This window comes from Poeciliopsis prolifica, unplaced genomic scaffold (assembly GCF_027474105.1).
Source record: "Poeciliopsis prolifica strain line A6 unplaced genomic scaffold, Auburn_PproV2 SCAFFOLD052, whole genome shotgun sequence".
Taxonomy (NCBI): domain Eukaryota; kingdom Metazoa; phylum Chordata; class Actinopteri; order Cyprinodontiformes; family Poeciliidae; genus Poeciliopsis; species Poeciliopsis prolifica.
Genome location: NW_026562427.1, coordinates 405,390 through 422,755, shown reverse-complemented (window position 1 = coordinate 422,755; position 17,366 = coordinate 405,390). Strand labels below are relative to the sequence as shown.

The window sequence follows — 17,366 nt, the reverse complement described above, 5'->3', positions numbered from 1 at the left end:
AGAATGATAAGAGAAATAATATTTTAGATGTATTTTTTATTATTATTATTTCTTCAAATTCAGAAGTTTATATAAACCTATTTAAACTGTGTAGGAAAACACAAAGGACTATGTTGTGGCTTTGTAAGGTTCTGACAAGTTAAAATACAATTTCAGTCAAATAGAGGCCAAGCTGAACATTGTATATGTTTGGCTAATTTACAGAATAAATTAGCCAAACATATAAGGAACATAAAACTTGGCACCCACAAGTAAATTAAACCTTGGTACAGTCACCACATGTCAGACAGAACCATGTTTATCTGTTCGAGCAATCAAATTGAGTTCAAGCAGTCTGAAAATGCTGAAAGGTCAAGACGAAGCATTTACAAAAAACTTCCAATGTCTATGCAAAGAAAGTTGTGGAATGATCAAAAAAATAAATAAATAAATAATAATAATAAATAAATAAAAATAATTGCAACTTGAAATTATTTAAAAATTTTACTAAGTGTGTCACAGTGCATACTTAGTGTATGTTCTGTCTTTCCTGCTCTTATAAGCCAGGCTAAAGTCCACCTGCTTTATCAGGTATTGGGACATCCTGCAACCCATGAACGCTCCATTTAGTTCTTCTATCAGTCTACAAAAACCAGTGAGTCACAATAATACTTATCTATCGGTGAGTTTATTGAAACTCGCCAATTTCAATAAATCTACAATTTTATGCATGTATCTTTTTAAATGTTTTGCCATAAATTCTTTTCATTTTTGCAGCTTGTAGTCCTTGTCAAGCGATATATAAAATTTGTCTGGTGATTATATCTGCCTTCGAATGCTCCCATTGTCTGATGTGTTCCTATTGAAGGCTTCGCATTACAACCTCACACTGCGCCCATTGTGTCCGGACAAGGACCTTTCACACTCCCCGTTGCCAATACTAGGACTTCTTGGCAGATTCTCTGCCGGGTTCTTGCAGGTGTGGAAATTTCCATGTGGAGTCCTAAACTGCATGGTGAGCTTAGTCGAGAAGTAAAGGGATTTAGGCGATAAACAACTTTAAAAAAACAACAACAAAAAAACAAATGCTGGTGTGTGCTTTTTCCAAAAAGGTCAGCGCTCAGCTTTCTGATGACCTCTGTGATCTTTGCTGTCCAACTTCCAAACCACCGATGAGGGAACTGAGTGCAGGCATCACAGTGCCTTGCAATAATCACATTCTCAAGTTTCGGTTCTTTAGCTGCGTCTACAGATTTCCTTTCACTGATTTTAGCATCTTACACTTACATTTCTTGTCCCTGTTGAAAATGAATGGATCCCTATAGCATAATGCTGCTACCAAAATGTTTCTCATATGTTCAGATTGATGTGCAGAGTTAGTTTTTTTCCCCAACAGTAACTTTTGCTCCTATCTGACTAAAGCACCTTCTTTTATAAGTATGGTGTGCCTCCAATGTCAAACTTCAAATAGCTTTCGATACATTTCTTGCATCTATTGCCCTTGTTTTCTTTTAATGAATGCCAGACTTGCAGACATTACAACTTGCGCTTGGCATATCAACAGATGCTACCCACTTGGTAGCTTTTTAGTTGATACCTTCTCTTTCCAATTTTTAGATGATGGATTGAAATGATGTGTAAGATGTTCAAACCCAGAGGCCACTGATTTACAACCTAAACTTTAAGGTTGTATTGCAATCGGGCCTGCATTTTTCAATAAGGAAACTTTTGAGGGCAATTGCTTGCACTGGGTTTTTATTCAAAGGTGTCAGAGGGTGGAGAGTTAAATACAAAAGCAGGCCACACTTTTCAGATTTTTTGGAAAAAAAAAAAAGAGAGAGAGAGAGAAAAGTTTTGGGGTTTTTATATAAAAAGTGGATGAATTTGCTAAGGATGTGAATCAAGATTGGAAAGTGACTTGATGGTACTGGAGAAGGTGACGATTACAGTCCGTGGAACATCTGGAGACCTGAGCTGTTCCTGCTGCGTTGCAGCGGATGAATGCTTCTGAGAACACCGAGAAGAAAGAGGGAAATGATCCAAGGGTTAGGGAAGGGCTTCCCTTTGTACAGACTTGCCTTGGCCTCAAACTGAGGTTGAAGTCGTGGCTGCATTCCTTGCAGTCGGCCCCTTGGAGCCACCGTCTGAAACACTTTTTTTTTTTTTTTTTTTTTTTTTACAGATGTCAGCTGTTAATACTGCAGGAATGCACCTCCTGGGAGTTGGCTTGGGGTCAATTCCAGGTCGCAAGAGATGCATATAAAAGAGATTTTAAGGAGGGGTAACAAAAAGTAGACATTTCTCATACTGTAGTGTCCAAACTGTGATGAAAGATCAGCACATTCCCGTTTATGAAGCTTTCTTTAAGTTATGATCCACGTCAGAAGAGTTATGAGTGCAACACTGACGAGTAAGAGTCGCGTTTTTTGAGCATTTTTACTCACGCAAACCGCTGGAACAATCCCCTGAGCAGCTGTTGCTCAATAGACACATCGGTGCGAGGAAGTGGGCAGGGCCGCACACTCCCCCCCACCAGGCTTTATAACGTTCCCCCTCACATCCGCCTCGCATACGCTGAGCGGTGTAAACAAAAGCGGGTCTTCTGCCACAAGACAAGGCTTGGCTTTTGTGGACTTGTTATTTTGTCGCTGGGTGTTTGACTCGGGACAATCAGGAGTTGAAGCAACAAGCAGGTTTGTGAAACCGCATGTATTCAACTTTTGAAGGGAACCCAGCGCTCTCTCGCTGCCTGTGTGTGTGTGTTGTGTGTGTCCGTGTGTGTGTTGTGGGGGTGTGTAGGTGTGTGTGTGTGTGTGTGTGAGGTCGTGGGGGTTCGCAGCGTGTGTGACCACGTTGGGATTAGTTTTGGTTACGCGTAAAGCGAACCTTCAGCATTTTCAAGCGTGTGCGATGATTTTTCTTGTTTTGTTTTTGCTCTATTTATGCACGTGTTTAGTAAGTTGCATACACAACTCGTGTTATTATTTAGGAGATGAATAAATAAAGTTCATGCGGTTGATCATCGTATATATTTCGCTTTTTTTTCTGCAGGTGAGGGGAAAAATAAAATGCACGTTAATTGTTGCAGAAACACGCTCTTGTGTGTGTGTGTGTGTGTGTGTGTGTGTGTGTGTGTGTGTGTGTGTGTGTGTGTGTGTGTGTGTGGGCCCCGTCCACACGTGTCACTAGAAGCGTGCGCCCATCCAAAAGATACTTGGCATTTTTGAAATTCTACAAATAATATGGGAGAAGACGCACTGCAAGCCGCAGTATTAAACAAAACAAAAACAAAGCATGCTTGTGGGTTAATAGAAACCAAACTGCTGTGGTTTTCTGATCAAAATATACATAAAAAAATGGATTGAGAAACTTAATTTCCACGTTGCATTATATAGATTCACAAGCATTTCAAATGTTGACATGGCGCTTAATCCGGTCTTGTCTCGTGCGTTATAGATTATTGGACTGACCTCAGAAGGACTGGTGAGTTGTGTGTATCAGGAGGACCCACACCACAATAACACCAGCTGTTGCTGTCATGTTTTCTCCTCTTTTTTTCTTTTTGCTTATTTTAGGGCCTTAAGTGACTCTATTGATAAAAACAAAGTCCTGAATGTTTTTTTTTTAATTTTGTTTTTATATCTGTTATTGTCTGGAAATGTAGGTCTTCAGCAGCTTAATCTGACAGGCCCTGCTGGCGCTTCTGTTGCTGCTGAGACCCGTGCTGATATTTCAGAACCAGGGATTTGACAGATTAAGTGAGTTCCCAAAGATTAGAGAAGCAATCATTGTTTCTGCAGATGGGTCTGTGGATGTCAAACAGCGTGAGGGCACATCACTGGCTTCGACTTTGCTCCAAAAACTTTGTCACGTTCCTGAACTAGTCAGTATGTTGGTCTCATTGAAACCAGCTTGTGCTCAGGGTCTTTATCTGTAAGACTTCGAGATTGAGCTGGTTGCTAAACTCAGGTTGTTGTTTAAATCAGCGTTGTTGTTGCTGTTGTCTCTGGATTTAAAGTGAGAGCGTCGATGTAATAGCAGATTTCTCCATGGAGTTTAACCGCATCGTCTAAGTAAAGAGGAAGAATATTTTTTCTAATGAAAATAGCCCCACTTCTAAGAGTTTTGCATAAAAAAAAAAAACATCATGATTGTGCTTGTTGAAGGTTTGAAAATTCGCTGCAGCCTTGGCTTTGGTGCGTCTTGGTTTTTAGCACCACGTTTTAGCTCATCCCAAACACACATCCTCCCACTGTTTCCTGTTCATGATTGCGTAAGACACTTTTTCTACAGCCAGACCAAAGCAGTTTGAGTGGACTAAAGTTCACTATTTTTCAAAAGTTTCCCCCCTCGACAATCTGTGGTTCAATTATGAATCCTAATGCTGAACATCAAGAAGACCTTTAAAGTTTGCATCGGGCTCCTTTCTGCAGCACCACAACACTATCTCTTTGAAGAAAGAAAGTGTTTGCACAAACAACACAAGTGGGAGGTAGCCAAAAGATTATTGTTATTATTTTCAATTTTCTTTGCCATTAAAATATTAGATGCACCAATCAGGGTTTTATTTGCCAGTACTCATTTCTGGCTTCCACTCCAAATGTAAAGCAAATCAAATAATTGGAGATGCTTGATTTTTTTTTTCTTGCTTTTTTTTTTTCTTTCTGATTTTGACTTTTTTTTTTATTTCCTGAGCCCTACAATACATAAAAGAGGAACAAAATGAACAGTAGTTCCTTTATGGAAGTGGTTGTAGACATTGAAAGATTACTAGTCCTATCTCTCAATGATGGATGTCCCACCAATAAGATTTTCACAGGGGATGACTTTTGCTGACTTTTGTAGACTGAAAATGGTGGAAGTTCATTTAGTTCCTTTTTCAGTAAATAAACTAGTTGATTACCGATCAGAGCTGATCAAGAGGGGAAAAAGCTGAGATTCTACCAATTGTTGACCTTTGGGTGCTACTCTGCGTTGCATGGTTCTTTGTTAGCCAGGTGAAGCATATAGCTAATCAAGCAAATTAGCAGGAGGTGGAAGGAAGGATGAAGTGTGGCCTCTTTCCTAGCTACTTTATTTCAGTTCTGTTAGTAAATGTATCCTTGTTGCAAGTAATTGTCCCTCTTAATACCTTACCGCCCAGAAAGGAAGCCCTGAACAGTTGTCTTTTCTTTTTACTGTGGCTTTTCTTCCTCACATGACTGAGGAATCTTAGCGGGGGCCAGTGTCTTGCCCTCTTCAACAAAGCTCCTGCAGTGCAGCGGTGGTCCTGTTTTGGATCGCTGCAGACAAATGAACCTGTTGTTCGACACTCCTCTTCATCTGGCTTTAGCAGTTAGAGTAGCATACACTAGCTCGTCTGTGTGTGCATGCATGTGTGCTTTCTGGGTGTTTTCTGTCAGACCACTATCTGTGAAACTTTGCCAATCACTATCTCTCTCTTCAATGGAAAACCTTATAAGTTATTTTTTGTGTGCATTAGAGCTTGGCTAACTTTCCATCGTTTTCACACAATGTTTTCACTTTCCATTGTGCCAACTTGGAAAAAGCAAACACAGCCAGAGCAATCGAAAGCTGGGGAAAGTTCATAGAGATGGGTCAGAGGCTGGGATGTTTTGCTGGGAACCAGGGTGTTGTTTGCTTCCTGTCAGTGTGGATGAGTCCTGGTCAGTCCAGCCTCCCTTCAGCTGTAGAGAAAGGAGAAATGGCTCGGCTCTGGCTCCCAGGAGTGACCAGACAAGTGGACAAAGAGTCCCCTTTAAATGGCTAATTTGATTTGCATGCAGAGTCGCAGCCTGCATGTTCTCTACTCCAACAAAGCGGCATGATCTGCATGGCTCCACTCCTTCCTTGTTTTCTATTCAGTCTTCCTCTTTTCATACTTGCAGTGCTTCAGATAAACACTGCTTTAGTGTTGTGAAATTCATCCTCTCTCAAACATAATGCCAAATTCTTCCAGCGGTTCTGACGATGATGATCTTCAGGTCAATATGGTTGGTTTCAAGTGAGCTCAAGGGGGGTTGGTGGTTAAAGTCACTGGGATCTCATTTCCTCCTCCTCTGTCAGTTGCCTGAGCGGCTTATCGACCAGGTTTCACAGCCAGTCTGTCTGTGTTTGTGATGTGGGCTGTTAGGTGTGGTCCTTTACATGATCCACATGTTGGTGCGAGTCACAACTACAAGTGTTTGCAGGTTGTTTTTATTTATTTATTTTGTACAAATTTCCACCTGAGGCTGTGTGCTGAACAGAAAAACACACTAATGTTCAAATAGTTATTTGGCAGAGTGGGAGAACGACTATTCTAGAAGCTCTAGAACAAATCAAAATCCCTGCCATCTGTTGCAGAGTTATGCGTTCTCGAGAGATATTAGTTTCAGAAAACCTTGAAGTTCACGTTGAACCTTTCCTAAATATTCTCTTCTCTGTCACTCCCCAGGCTCTGTAGCTATCTGCAATGGACGACATCAAAGTTGAGGCCAAACCCCTGTTGGTTGACAGAGAACTACCGGTATGTATGCTGAAAGCCAGTGCATGTTTATTTAGAAAGTTATGCCTTGGCATGGTAAACGTCAAAAAAAAAAAAAAAAGGCATTTTCTCAACATTTTAAATCAAAGACATGTTTTGTGTGCAGGGTTGATTTAACCTGGAGTCTGAAATTCTTTGAATCACAACTGTCTTGGCAATATTGCAGTTTGAAGTCCTCCCATCAAAAAGAACTGCTGACATGCAGTATTTTGCAGGCTGCTTTGCTTTTATACTTCATGCCCCCAGGGACGGGCAATCTGGACTTTTGATGGCAGAATTTTGTGGGAGCTCTAAAAGCGACGTTTGGAAAGCATTTCAAAATTACACATCACTATGTGGAGTCACAACCGCACACATGCAAATTTGCTTTGACGGTTTAAATGTAGCTTTTATACATGGACCACTGTCCACCAGCTACGGTAAGTGGTGCCGTTGTACCACTGAGCTGCACACAACTACACTCATATTAAATATGTTAATGTTTAATATAATTATCGGTTATTCCCTGCTGTCAGTTCTTTGTTTTGTGTGCAGGGTTGTGACAACAGTCATCAATTAGTGTGATCTTGATATTTTTTCCTGATTAAACAACACAATAAATGCAGATCTCTGACTGAGAAATGTTGGCTAATTTCAACAAAAAAAAAAAAAATTCACTATGTTTTTTTTTTATTTTTTACCTTGCTCTCCTAGACTAAATAATTTTTAAAAAAATATGAAACGACAATTATTCCTATGGCTGCTTACATGACATAACTTCTATGCACTCTACTTTTGATTCTAATTCATAATGCATAACTTCAGCAAAACTACAGAATTAAAACTCTTCTGAATTTTGTGTTCTTATAGAGGGACAGTCTCACAAACTGATATTAACTATGTAAGTTGTTGCCCATGTTTAGGTGTTAATTCTGCAGTCAGCAGCTTAACAGGCAATCTTTGAAAACATCACTGATGGATGGCAGTCCATCAGTCTACGCACTGATGAATACCATGAATGTAATTCTTTTGTTCTCCCTTTTTGCTGCAGAACATGTTATCAAACGGTTAAATGTGTCTCAGAGCCATCTGACCAGCAGGGCTTTGCAACAGACGTAGGCAGGTTTATGCTTTAGCAGTTGGTGTAGTTCCTCCCATTTCTAGATTTGATTGGACTGCTGTATGCACATTGGTCAACAGACCTGCAGGAACCATGAGGCTAAATTTCATAAAACTTGAAGGGGTAAAATACTGTCAGAAAAAACTCAAAATTATGCTTTTATTTTTTTTTCTAAATGAATGGAAACCCTTGATACAAAGTTCATTGGTTATGGCAGGCATTTCAGAAATTTTTTTTAAAAAATTTTCCTCTCAGTTCACTTTTTTTTTCTTTTTATTGAGAACAGAATATCTGTCCTCAGTAATGAATGTAGCAGTAAAAGTCAAACTGCATTTATTGACAGGGTTAGGCTCTTGCAAAATTGAATTAGTTCTTATAATTGCATTAAGTTCATCCTTTCATTAACCTGTTATCTCCTTCCAGGGCCTGAGAGAGGCTGTACTGCAACTTGTTGTCAAGGTATGGCTTCACAAACACAGATTTATTGCATTACTACTTTCTCTAGCTAAAACACGTTTTTGGCATGTTTAGGTTGCACTGTGCTTTATTTTTTCTTTTTTTCCATTGTGTGTGGTGCCTGATATGATAATCATTCCCATTCAGTGACAATCATCATAGCTGTAAAATGTTATCCACCATGGTCGGTGACTTATCTTCTCTTCAGCAGTTTTTGTTTGTAGATTAATCTAATTAAGGTTGTACATCATTCAGCTACTGGAAGTGAGGAAGTCTCTTTTAACTACCGTACATCTGAAAAAGGCCACAGACATGCATGCGTGCCTGCACCTGCGCTGTTGTGTGCGAGGTTATATCTGCACCAACATAACTTTTCAAATTCGAAATCCTTTCTGTAAAAAAATAAATAAATAAAATTTTATCATCTGTAAGTGATAAAAGTCACTTACAGATGGTGTAGTAGGACCTCACTATTTTCTTCATTCATTGAAATGAATTCCTACGGGTTCAGGTTGTAAATCTGGAGTCCCATTGGAAAGTGTTTTTCTGCACTTTGGACCATTTGGAACATCTCCCCCCCAGCCCTCCAAAAAAAGTTCATATTTACTGTATGAGCTTGTGCTGTCTCTCAGCTCTGAAGTTCGTTTTAATGAGGCATAACGGCTCCCAGCTGTTACAGAACGATGAAGGAATGCTGCAGGTATTATTTTTCTCTCCTAAAATTAGAAACATCACTTTCAGTCATTTTCCCATTGGCTCAATGCCGACTTACGACATTCTGAGCCGCTTCTCTTGGACCTTTGAGACCCTTGCAAGTATGGGAATTGCCCTCATGAGGGGAAGCTCTGATGCGGGGCAACTCCCTGACTTTGAATTCCTCTGACTTGACTAATTGGTTGGGTCACCAGGAAGTATCTAGGCCATACATCTGTGCTGACCTGATTACAATAATTAGTGACCTAGGATTAGTGAGGGGGACGGCATCATGCTGTTTGGTTTCACGTCGCTCGCCTTTGCACAAAATTGTCGCACAGCTGCATTTTATTTCTATGGATTTAACAACCATCTCTGGGCAGGCATGTGTGCAGTTACAGGTGTGCAGTCATGTAGTTGCACATGTGGAGGGATTATCCCGCCTTTGTAGCTTATGTGCCTGAGCGGGCCCTGCAATGGCAGAGGGGACGGGACGGGACGGACAAGATGTGAGGATTCTTGTCACATCCTGTACATGGGATGTACACACTATTAGCAATTCCTGCAATACTGCACAGTTTGTATTGTTATTTTTAACAAAGTAGTCTTCAACTATACTAATCAATATTACTTTTTTTTACAGGCAGAAAGTTGAGATTCCTTTCAAGACACATTTTTAATCTCTAGGTTACCTAATTTTGCTCTCATTCATATTTTATAACATACACTATAGAAATATTTTCAGTAAAACCGCCCTTTTTTTTTGTCTCTTTAATTTTGTAAAATGCAGTTTTGTCCTGTTTTAATACTATTAATAGTCTTCATTTTATTCCTGATTTAGACTTTTTTCCAATGCGTTACTGAATAACAGCAGCTGTCAATCCCTCATATATTACTCATCTGATCATACACGCATCTTTGCGCTTGTTCCGTTCCCTGACTGATGCCTCTCTCTGCCCGACACCGGCTGATCCAATTTAAGGATCTTCATCTAGAATTAGCTTGTTTTGACCAGCCTGCAAGGCACCCTGGGAGGCTGGGGAGCTTAATGCAGGCCGGTAAGCAGCAAGGGTATAAAATGCAGCTCGTGGCAAGAACTTTAGAGGCTTACCAAGTGTGGAGATCTGTAGCTCGGGAGAGAGTCTGCGTTGTTGCATTTTTATTTTTTCTAACAGCGAGCGGTGCTAGAACTCGAGTCCTGCAAACATGGTTCTGGAGGATTCTGATGTGGAAATGATCGTTGCTGAGATTGAAGTCAGCGTGAGTAAAGTTTATTGAGGCTGCTGGTGGATGGTATTGGTACGGGTCTCCATATTTAGTTGCATTTGATGCACTTTTTTCAAGAATGGGTCAAATTTTCACAGTCTGGGGAAGATTTAAGCAAAGTGGCTATTGGAACATAAACTATGTGTTGATGTCTATCAGTTTCTAGAAAATGTTTCACCTTTCTTGGCACTTTTCTTTCACTTTTAAGAACTTTGGCTGGCTTAAAAAAAAAAAAAGTTTTTTTTTGTTTTTTTTTTTTACATCTATAGGAACACGATGTTGAGACTCCTCATGGAAGACTCCACTGCACGATGAAGGGCTCTCCCAAAGGGGACAGACCAGTCATTCTTACCTTCCATGACATTGGCCTGAACCGTAAGCCCCGCTCCTTCCTCAGCTTTATCTGAGAGAAACATCTGTTGTTCCTAAAGCCGGTGGGGTTTTTAATGACTGTGCCATGTGTGATCAGATTATCTACGCACGGTAGACCGGGGTCGAAATAAGATTCTTATGGTATAATAACCTTCAGTAGAAGAACGCCAAGATTTGCTCATGTTTTCTTTAAAAAAAACATACATATATTATATATATCTAAATATAAGCTCTTTCAAAGTAACTATTCTGCTTACTCTGCTTTGGAAACCTGGGGAAAACTTTGATAATTTTTTTTGTTAAGCTTTAAACCTTAAGAATGATGTGGTAGAAAACTTAGGCAATTCTGAAACTGTAGCTTTCAAAAACTTTTAATTTGTGCTGTAACTGCCCCACATATCTATGCTTAATTATTTCAATTCCATCGCATTACTGAATCTTAATTCTCCCATCTTTACTTATTGCGCAGCTGGATACTCTGTTTCATTTCAGAATCCCAGTCCCGCCCTTATTAACTGCAGTTAATTTGCCTTTTTTTGTGTGTGCAGACAAAGCTTGCTGGGACCCGCTCTTCAACCATGAGGACATGGCAGAAATCATGCAGCATTTTGCTGTGTGTCATGTCGACGCCTTGGGGCAACATGAAGGAGCCAACACCTTTTCCACTGGGTGAGTCAACGCACACACTCTCTGTGTCAGGCAGCCTGTGACCTTTGACTGGGCACAGGTAGATGGATGGATTCCTGCGTATGTAGTTGGGACATCCTGATTTAACATGTGTGTCGCCAGGGCAGGCGTTTATCTCTGTAATCTCTTGCTTTGAAGTTGGTGCTTTGGCCCTTGATAACGCTATCCTAGCATAAAGCTGAAACGCCAATACTGATGGTGTTCTCATAACGAGCAATATAATGTTACAAGCTTAACTATGAATCAATTTTTTTGAAAAGTTTTCAATTGTTATGTCTTTTTTAAAATTTCAAGGTATGAGTATCCCTCTATGGACCAGCTTGCTGAGACTCTCCCATTGGTGCTGAAGCACTTTGGGTAAATTGAACTTCAGTTTCCAGTGAGCCTTTCGCTGTTTCATGTAAAGAATTCTCTAACCCGTTGTTCTAACAGTATCCACGTATCTTTATGCACCGCAGCCTGAAGAGCGTCATTGGAATGGGCATCGGAGCCGGCGCATATGTGCTGACCCGATTCGCCGTAAGTTCACACCTTGCTCTCTCCCATTCACACTCCATAATTTGGGTTTTAATTAATCTCAGATTAGCAGCTAATGTGTTTCTGCCTTCTGATTATTTTGGTCTCAAAAGGCCGCTTATTACCCAAGCCCTCTGAGACACAAAAAGCCTGAGGAATGTAGCCGATCGGCTCACCGCTAGCACTTTGCTCGATAGGAAGTCTCTGTGTTTATGGAACACTGTTGGAGACAGCTTTTAACTCCGTATTGGAGAGAATATTTCAGATTACTGCTTGGGTGAATTCACTACATGCACAGGAGTCAGATTTCTAACACTGAAGAAATGAAATGGATCTTAATTAAAATTAGACAGAAACGTCTACATTTCCTAAGTTTAAATGATAATCACCCGAAAATGACCAAATCGAGACTCTCGACATTTTGCGCTCTAAAACAGAATCACTCACTTCCAGTTCATTTTTTCCCCCCTCGTTTTAGCTGGACTATCCAAATATGGTGGAAGGTCTCATGCTCATCAACATCAACCCATGTGCTGAGGGCTGGATGGACTGGGCTGCCCACAAGGTAACATATTGAAGGACAGCAAAAATGTCGGTACATCTTGCCTGTTGATGGTAGCTTGAACAGAAACCCGCATCAAACAGCAAGTTAGCACTGCGCAAAACAGATTTTATTCTGAAGAGAAACGGTGTGGGGGGTGTTTTCCAATACTGTGAAATCCCACATCATAAGATCTCATTGCACAAATCTGTCAATGCAAGATCATTTTTAACTTTGTTATTTACATTGTTTTTCTGTCTAATTTTAGATCAGTGGCTGGACCCATGCTGAACCTGATATGATTATTACCCACCTCTTTGGAAAGGTACAACATTTCCCATTTATTAATCCTTAAATCTCAAAGGACTTCTAAAATGGTCATGAATGTAGATTCTAAGTTTAACGTGTAATTTTTGGTCCCTCTATAGGAGGAGATCCACAACAACCACGACCTGATCGCTACGTTCCGCCATCACATCTTGAACAACATGAACCAGTTCAACCTGCATCTCTTTGTCAAGGCCTATGAGAGGTAACGGCAGTAGAATGAGACTTCGGTCAAAGGTTTTAACAAGTTAAGACGCAGCTGATTTTCTCATCCTCTCTCTACAGCCGGAGGGATCTGGATATTGAGAGACCGGTCCCTGGATGTAATGCCAGAACTCTCAAGTAAGTATAGGCAGCCTTCTTTTCTTAAATTGTGCAGTAAAGGACAAAATTGTTTGTAATATTGGTCAACAGATTGCATTTTCTTCATCCAGGTGCCCTTCTCTGCTGGTGGTCGGTGACAATTCTCCTGCTGTGGATGCTGTGGTGAGTTCAGGCTGGTCACTCATTACTTTGCCGGTGCTACACATAACGGCCTGAACGTGCTTTCCGTCCACTTCGGTCTTCTGTTGAGGGGAGAAGATTTGCCAGTTTATGTGTCGCATTATGGCAACATTTGAACTTGTGCAAAAACATGGTTCTAGGAACAAAGATCAAGTGACTCAGATTAGATTTAATCTCCTAAAGTCAAGAGATTTGTGTTGCTGGGTTTACTCGTAGCTTAGGAATTGTCTCAAATCCCCTAACTGTTTATTTATGTCAGAGATAAAAGCTTTTACTTTCTTTTTTGTGGTATGGCCAGGATTCCTGGGAAACTTTATAAACTGGACTTGTTTGTGCTTGCAGGTGGAGTGCAACACCAAGTTGGACCCCACAAAAACAACCCTCCTTAAGGTGAGAGTTATGTCCAGTCCCCTTTGTTCCACTCCCCCCTCCGGACCTCCCTGCTCCCCTCCCATATTCTCGTTAAGATTATAATAGCCTTGATGGAAACGCTTCAGCTGATAAGTTTCCAGCGGGTCAGCACTTACTTGGTGACATATTAACCAGTGCTGCCACAGCCGAACATGTCCTTGCATACGCACTTTGCCTGTGCAATCTGTATCAGCTGACCTACTTTTGGACGCCTTTGGCAACCTTTTTATCGGCTGCACCAAAATCAAATGGCTGGTGAACTGAAAAATAGATTCACCGTGGAAACTCCAAAGTAGCACAATTGCAAGGGACAAGGTGGTAAAATAAATGGGTCATCTTGGGTGTCTTTTGTTTATTTATTTATTTATTTTTCGGGCAGGTAAAGATGGCTTCTGTTTTTCTCTTTCCTTTTCCAGATGGCTGATTGCGGAGGCATGCCCCAGGTCGACCAGGTGGGTTCTCTTGTTTTTCAAATCGAAGTTCCTGTTGCAGGGCAAGCTGGATGTGGCTGGATAAGGAGTGCATGTAGTCTGTGTTTGTTTATGTGTGTGTGTGAACAGTAGTGTAAGAAGGTGGCATGTAAGAGCATTAGGAAGAGGCAGATATGGACCACAGTCGTCAGGTTTTAATCCTGCACACTGAGCTACACCTGCTTGTAGCAGCTGTCATATCTCAGTAAGCTGCTGGATGGAGAGATGGAGCGTGTTGATGTCTTATGTAAACTGAGTGATTATTTATGACATGGAGACTGATTATCTGTGTTTCTGCTCCTCCCTGCAGCCTGGAAAGTTGACGGAAGCTTTCAAGTACTTCATCCAGGGGATGGGATACAGTAAGTAATCAAAGTTTTGGGTGTTTTGACATTTTTATTTGTGTGATGAGACGGACCGTTCTGAAAGCGTTACTGACCTGACCCTATCTAAGGCGCCTCTGCCATCTTGTGGTGAGATGAAGACGTTTGTGCGAGTGGGTCACCTTTTTCTTTCTAAATGGTTTACAGACAGGATTTAATAAACTTAAGTCTTAAAAACTTATATTTACATTATGTGGTTTACACTAAGGCTCCCATTTAGAACCACTTTATATATAGTTTTGCTTCAAGCTAAACTTGAGCTATCAAAAAAAGTCTGAACTTCCAGAAGAACCACAGCATTCCAATTCACTCTGATCTTTATATATATATATATATATATATATATTTTTTTTTTTCCCGCAAAACTGTACATATCTAGTTTTGGACAATGGACAAAATTTTATAGTCTATGCACTCCATCAATTTATATTTGAAAGTGTGAATTTTATATTTTCCATGTTCTAAAAATGAACTGGAATGCCACTTGATGTGTGAACCTGGAAGGTTCTTGGTAGCAACCTTGCAACAAAATGTAAGGAGGCTGCTTTGCTAGTCAAGTTTCATTTCCACAAAGGATGCACGGATAATATGGGCAAAAATCAAAAACTTGTCATTTTGTTTTCCTTAATCAGTTCTGAATCAAGTCAAATATTAATAGCAATTAAATGCACAAAAACATGAAAAGCTATATCTTTGCATATTTGTTAGGTTGCTACAGTTTTGGAATGCATAAACTTCACAAAACACAGTATAAGCTTCTCGTGCTAATTATAGTTGGCATGGTCAATTAGCACAGTCGGTAAAGCCAACTGGGTTTTACTTTTTAGGTGATTTTTTGCGTTCTAACTTATGAAGAAACTGTGACTAACAACTTCTTGGTTTGAATGGCTTTATTTCTAAATGGCAACAAGCTAAATCTTTAGTCGACTCCATATCCTGACTGTGCTCCTTCTTTCGCAGTGCCCTCTGCCAGCATGACCCGCCTGGCTCGCTCCCGCACCGCCTCTGGCTCCAGCATCACTTCAGACGGCAACCGCTCGCGCTCCCACACTCACGATGGCAACCGCTCGCGCTCGCACACCAACGAGGGGAGCCGCAGCCGCAGCCACACGACCGAGCACGGCCACACGGACGGCACGGCCAACAACAACGTGGACCAGTCAGGGCCCAAGTCCGCTGAAGTCTCCTGCTAAAGTGAACGCCCCTCCCACAACATCCTGCCCACTGCAGACAACAAGAACCTCTCAAGGTCCCTTCATTTTGTGCTGCGCTGCCTCTTAATTATATACACACACACATAGATTCATACACACTTAAAACAGACAGGGACACTAACATGAAGTATTGTGACATGTAAAAATGAAGAAAAAAATGCACAAAGGACTCTTGCTTGCAGATCCTCCACTGCAGCTGAGATGTCTTACATTTGAAGATCACGTGATTAAAAGGCTGTGGTCAACTGTTTTGTCATTCAGGGACTCGTACACAAACAAAACATCGGCACTCTTCAGTCAGGCAGGAGAGCAAACGGAGGCAACGCAGCATTCGAGGGGGGACACCAAAACGGAGAATATCAGAGAAGGCTGTGGCTGAGAGTACTCCAGCTTGTAAACTATTTCTCTTGCATTTAAAGCAGAATTAAAATTCAGCATTCCTTCTGTTTTTCCTCTACTCTTACCACGTTTCGACACAGCTTTCTCGAATTTACCCCACTGTAAATGTCTTATTGTCTTCTCACTAATTGTCTGGTCATTTACTCTGTTTCCAAGTGGCGTCGTTTGTGCATAGGAGCAGATTTGTAGTCGTAAGGGAGAGCGATGAAGCACTCGGACGGATGGATGCATGAATCGTAAAGGGCTCATTGTATTTGTAGCTTCACAAATTAAGGGAGAAAGTTTTCAGGACATACTGTAAATGATGATTTTATTCAGCTGGTGTTTATTATCTCTGAGGTGTTGGGTTTTTATTTTAGTTTCCCCTTGCTCCCTTCAAGATTTCCATGTGAAACCTTAAAGGTGAAATACAACTTGAATTAAGACTGAGCATTTTCTGAGAACATTTAATTAAGAATTAGCTTTATGACGAATTAAAATGCAAATTCACACGAGCTTTTCAATCATATATGCTTATTTCCTTAAGTTTTTCTTTTCCCCTCCCAAGCTATATGTATGCTGATTTCTATGCAATCAAGCACAAAGGAACAAAAAAAAGTGCCATGAAATTGTTCGCTTTTGAGATGTGACGCTCCTGTGTGGTTTTTGATTTGTTGGGTGAGTGCAGACAGAGAGGTCCACATGTTAGCATGAGGATAGTCATAGAACTTACCCGATACTATTTCCTGTATTGTACTTGCACTACAGCAACATATTACTTTGCAGATGACATAAATGCAGCTTTATAAAGATGCAATGCACAAACTATCTCTTTGCTGTAGTGGGGGAAAAAAATAGCATTAAAAATGATATAACAGTTTGTATTTATTAAAAAATGACAATAAAAAAAACTTGTAACGATTCCCTTTTGTTGCATTATTGTATATTTCACAATGTAACTTTAACACTGATTTACTTTCTGTACTTGCAATGACGAGGATAAAATGCAGGAAAACTGTCAACGGTGCCTTCCAAGAATATCTGCTGCCACTGAACTTAAAGAAATCAAAGTTCAATGGATTTTATGTCATAGTCCAACACGAATATGCACACAACTTGAGAACAATGAACAAATGGCTTCATGAAAACCATGAACTACACCAGACAGATAAAAGTTGCAGAGAAGTTTAACGGTTGATTAGGCTATAAAACAGTCAGCAGAGCCACAGCTTAAATGAGAGACTATGTGAGTTGAAAGGGTGGGACAGTCTGCTAGATCAAAACCCATTAATGTATTCGATAGACCCAGTCAAAGTCCAAAGTCTGGCTGAGACTCTGACCTTTTAAAACTTGATTGTTCATAGATGTCCAACCAGACTGAGGTTGAAGTATTTTCCAAATCTGAGATTTGCAACGCTGGTTGGCATAGTCTCCAAAACATATAAAACTTAGATTTTGGGGGCCTGAATACAAATGCACGCCACATTTTCATACGAGTTAAAAAAAATTGTCTTGTCATTTCACTTCAGTTTCCAGCTTAAGTG

The 17,366-nt window shown here is 40.5% G+C and overlaps 1 protein-coding gene across 2 annotated transcripts; it reads left to right on the top strand.

The window, feature by feature from the left end:
- The first annotated feature begins 2,539 nt into the window (after positions 1-2,539).
- On the top strand, positions 2,540-16,744 carry ndrg1a (N-myc downstream regulated 1a). Of its 2 annotated transcripts, XM_055058956.1 has the most exons (16): positions 2,540-2,672; positions 6,416-6,487; positions 8,028-8,063; positions 10,289-10,394; positions 10,940-11,060; positions 11,373-11,435; positions 11,537-11,597; positions 12,073-12,159; positions 12,404-12,460; positions 12,564-12,667; positions 12,748-12,804; positions 12,897-12,948; positions 13,309-13,356; positions 13,794-13,829; positions 14,158-14,209; positions 15,191-16,744. In XM_055058956.1, the coding sequence occupies exons 2-16, from the start codon at positions 6,434-6,436 to the stop codon at positions 15,421-15,423; spliced, it is 1,167 nt and encodes a 388-aa protein (XP_054914931.1). In that variant the 5' UTR covers positions 2,540-2,672; positions 6,416-6,433; the 3' UTR covers positions 15,424-16,744. The 2 variants fall into 2 exon arrangements, with proteins under 2 accessions (XP_054914931.1, XP_054914932.1); XM_055058957.1 differs by lacking the exons at positions 2,540-2,672; positions 6,416-6,487; positions 8,028-8,063 and adding an exon at positions 9,589-10,013.
- The last annotated feature ends 622 nt before the right edge of the window (positions 16,745-17,366 follow it).

Excerpts from the sequence above, each read along its gene's own strand:
- ndrg1a (XM_055058956.1), top strand. The coding sequence starts at position 6,434 with ATGGACGACATCAAAGTTGAGGCCAAACCCCTGTTGGTTGACAGAGAA. Across the intron at positions 10,395-10,939 it reads CCATGACATTGGCCTGAACC|ACAAAGCTTGCTGGGACCCG; the intron begins GTAAGCCCCGCT and ends TTGTGTGTGCAG. Across the intron at positions 12,461-12,563 it reads TTACCCACCTCTTTGGAAAG|GAGGAGATCCACAACAACCA; the intron begins GTACAACATTTC and ends GTCCCTCTATAG.